This window comes from Cryptomeria japonica, chromosome 8 (assembly GCF_030272615.1).
Source record: "Cryptomeria japonica chromosome 8, Sugi_1.0, whole genome shotgun sequence".
NCBI lineage: Eukaryota > Viridiplantae > Streptophyta > Pinopsida > Cupressales > Cupressaceae > Cryptomeria > Cryptomeria japonica.
In genome coordinates, this window is record NC_081412.1 from 325,683,652 (window position 1) to 325,687,736 (window position 4,085).

Below are 4,085 nucleotides of genomic sequence, written 5' to 3' on the forward strand. Positions count from 1 at the left end.
GCATCATTGTGTTGATTTTTTTGCTATGTTGTGTTTGAAACACAATTATTAATTTATTTGGAATCGTATTGCATGCCCTTATCCACATGCACAACATCATAGTAATAACATTGATAAATCTAATTATATAAATAGAGCATACAATATGTCATCCTAGGCCCATAACACACTTTTTTGTTGTCCTAAATCTTTGTCCATCATCATTGAAATATTCTACCTAAGGAATTGATTATGGAAAACATGATTCTTCCAATTCAATAGACTCAATTAACTACATAGAGAACATAGAATAAATATTAATAAAATATAAATTTTAATGATTTTATTAGAATGTTAAGATACAATTAGAGAGGCCTTGACTTTGGTGCAATGTCCATCCAAAAGCTAATTGAATGTACAAATATATAAGTTCAATCTAATACAAAAAATCAATAAAAAATAAAAAGAATATACATATAAAAGAAACACGAGTATTTTGGGTAACAATTGTCTCTCCATTGGTTCCACTGGTTTCATTGGCACTACCGTGTCTTTTCCTGCACATAAAATTGTATCTTAAATGAGACTTTAAACAAGAAAATAAAAAATAAAAAACATTCAAAAATATGTATATCTATTTTTGTTATTCTTTGAAAGGTGACATCCTATATTGAGATGTCTTTTCACATTAACATAATTTATCATTTTATGATAGAATTATTGAATTATTTTAATTTTATTTTCATATAATAAAAATAACTTTATTTCTTATATTTAAAATGATATATAAATTTAAAATTATGATATTTATTAATTTTTATGGATATATGAAATACACCTAATGTGATATATAATATTAAAGTCATTCATATGATATTTTTTGTAAAGATAAAAAAATATTATATTTTTCTCATGTATTCATGTGAGTTTTTAATTAGATGTTTCATTAAAAGCAGGTATATCAAAATATTTTATTTTATTTTTTAATTGAAAATGGTCTTTTATAAAAGAGAGTATTAAAATATTTTTTAAAGTATATTATTTAAATAATTTAAAATTATTCAATATTTAATTTTATTAATGTTGGTTGAATTTTGCATGTGTAATGTTATTCTTTTATAGTAATAAAATTTTGGTATTCATAATTTTATCTATTAATTCAAATATTTTAAAAGAATTGAATTCTAAATTCAATACAATATCAAAACTTGTTTTACTAGTGACTTGAGTATTATAAGACTTTCATTGCATACATGCTTAATATAACTGATATATTTGAACAACTTATTTTAGTTTTATAAGACTTTCATATGCTTGAACAACTTATTTTCTTCTTCTAATCTATCTTGAAAGACCATCTCATGGAGCTTTTATGATTTTCATTAAAAGATTTGTTTGAGGTCATATATATATTTTAATAAAATCTAAATTCTGCTATCATAAAATTAATTTGTTTTTACTTCTCATTTCATTTAAAGCTCATTACGTCTAAATATTTAGAATACAATCTAAAATACTTATGATCTAAAATATTTAATAAATATGATCAAATGTCCATATTCTTAACATTAAACTTTAGACATTGTCTATCTAACACTTAATATCACATTTAATCATATTTATTAATTGAAAATTCTAAACCACTATATATCTTGAAATCAAATGTGCATCATGAATGCTAGAGCCGAAATTAATGGTGGATAAAGAAAAGTGGGATGAGAATTTCTAACCCAGATTTGTTGGTAGGGCAAAAGGTAATGGTGTAATCAGGTCCAGTGCAGGTGAAGATACTAGAGGCATCATCATACGCATAACTGTAGGCGGTGGGGCAGACCTTCTTGAAGATTCTAGAATACTGGGTGGGCTGGCAAGTGTTAGGATTGGCGTGGGCTCCAGTGCAGCAGTACTCCGACGAGTTGAACTTCTCGCAAGCGCTTTGGCACGCCACAACTTTGCCCCCCGCCTCCACAGCCAACTCCGACGGGCAGCTCTCCCGAAGATCCCCATTACACGCCCCAGCTGCTGTACAATTGCCCGTGCCATGCACCGCCACAACCGACACGGGGAGGTTGTAGCCATCCACCATGCTCACGTCATAGAAGTCTCTGACATCCCTCAGCGTCAATTCCACCAGGGTGACCGGCGGGTTTCCTCCAGCGCCATTGCATTGCAGCACGTTGCCGCAGTCGCCCGTCTCGCAGGACCCCTGCCCGCCGCTGTCGAATTTGCAGCCCGTTCGCCCCCACAGTCGCCCCGACCAATTGGGTGGAGGGTGCAACTCTTTCCATTCCCCTCTCTTGAGCGTGAACCCCCCTTGTTCCCCATCCTCCGAGCTTGTATTGCCCGGCAGAATACCCGGCCACACCGTCTCATCGCAATTGTTCTCCACCCGAAACACCGTCCCCTTCGCCCCCCCTGCACCACAAAATCTTTTCATTTCATTTAAACAAACAGCAGCTTGGTTGGTTAGTTAATTAAACAAGTTTCAACTTCTCACCTGAGAATGTGGTCAACACCATTGCCGTCGCTATAACTATCAGAATCGTGGCCCTCCCCATAATTTTCATTGATTATTTTGCAGTGTTGAGAACAGAATAGCGCAGCGAGGTTAAAAAGGGCCGCGTAGCATCTGTGCGTTGCTTCATGCTCGCCTCGCCCCCTTGGTCGACAGGCATAACTTGACCACGTCGTTTTGCCGTTATTCTTTCACTTTTCTGTATTTTTTTAAACCTAGCTACCTACCTATTTATTTATTCTTTTCTTGCTTTCTTTTCCTCACCGCCACGTTTCTACAAACTTCGGCTTCGGTAGTTCGTTTACCCGACAGGGTGTTTCAACTTTTTCGCCTGTCTTCCCAACGTCCAATGTCTATGACCAGTTTGCTGTACCGTCAAAAGGGGTTGGTTATATTGCAATGACACTACGGGACGGATTTAAACGTATTAACCAAATTTTTTTTATATTAAAATATTACTTAATAATGTAATAATATTTTGAAAATAAATTATACATCAAATTTATGGAGAGTATATAACTAGCAATCGTATCTTGGTGTGCAAGGGGTACATCGAAGAGGTTTGGAAGGTCAATTTTAGAAAAATTTGGTCTATTTTTTTACATATTTGGATTGCATATGAGGTCGACTAATAGGGAGAGTTATAAGGGTAGAACAAGATGGAGGGAGAGATATAGGCATATAAAGAGATGGAGAGACAATGAGCTAGAGATTGAGGGTGAGATGAATATAGATTTATATAGATGTCTAGGAAAAGGGAGTTTAAGAAAGATGGATAGGTAGAGAGAGGGAGAAATGTCTAGAGAGGGAGAGAGAGAGGGGAGGGTGGGGGGTGAGACAAAAAAATAAAGAGAGAGAAAGATTGAGAGGGAGAGGTAGAAAGATATAGAGGAAGAGGGATAGATATATTGAGATATAGACCGCAAGATAAACTAATAAAGATATAAGGAGACATCTAGAGAGGGGGAAGAGGGAGACGGAGAGGGAGAGAGAGATAAATAGAGAGAAGTAGACATAGATAGGGAGATAGAGAGGGAGAGAAAAAGAGAAAGAGGGGGAGATATAGATATATGGGAAGAGAAAGGGAGATGGAGGTACGAATAGAGAGATGGGGGGATAGGGAGTGATTGAGGGTGGGATAAATGGGGAGATAAAGAGAGAAAAAGGGGGAGAGAAGGATGGAGATAGGTAGAATGGCGAGAGAGGGAGAGAGATAGGTAGAGAAAGGAGTGAGGGAAAATGGGGGAGATAGGGAGAGAGATAGGGAGAGAAGGGAGTGAGAGAAAGGGGGATATAGGGAGATAGAGGGATAAGAGGGGAGAAGGCTAGAGAGATAGACCTAGAGAGAGAGAAAGAAGAAGATTGGCGAGAGGTAACTCAATATATATATATATATATATATATATAGAGAGAGAGAGAGAGAGAGAGAGAGAGAGTACATAAAGCGATAGAGAGTTATAGAGATATAGGTAGAAAAATATATAAATAGAAAGAGATGTTGTCACAAAAATTGTCAAGAGCTCGACAATCCTATGTGTAAAGTGGAAAATTGGATCCTAGTGACTCCCCACCTAGGAGAGAGAAAGGAAGC

At 35.7% G+C, this 4,085-nt stretch overlaps 1 protein-coding gene across 1 annotated transcript; it reads right to left on the minus strand.

Annotated features, from left to right (window-relative positions):
* Window positions 1-294: 294 nt before the first annotated feature.
* On the minus strand, window positions 295-2,647 carry LOC131061510 (pathogenesis-related thaumatin-like protein 3.5). The gene is made up of 3 exons (XM_057995228.1): window positions 2,477-2,647; window positions 1,710-2,394; window positions 295-536 (listed from the first exon to the last, which is right to left on the minus strand). The coding sequence occupies exons 1-3, from the start codon at window positions 2,544-2,546 to the stop codon at window positions 416-418; spliced, it is 876 nt and encodes a 291-aa protein (XP_057851211.1). The 5' UTR covers window positions 2,547-2,647; the 3' UTR covers window positions 295-415.
* Window positions 2,648-4,085: the final 1,438 nt, after the last annotated feature.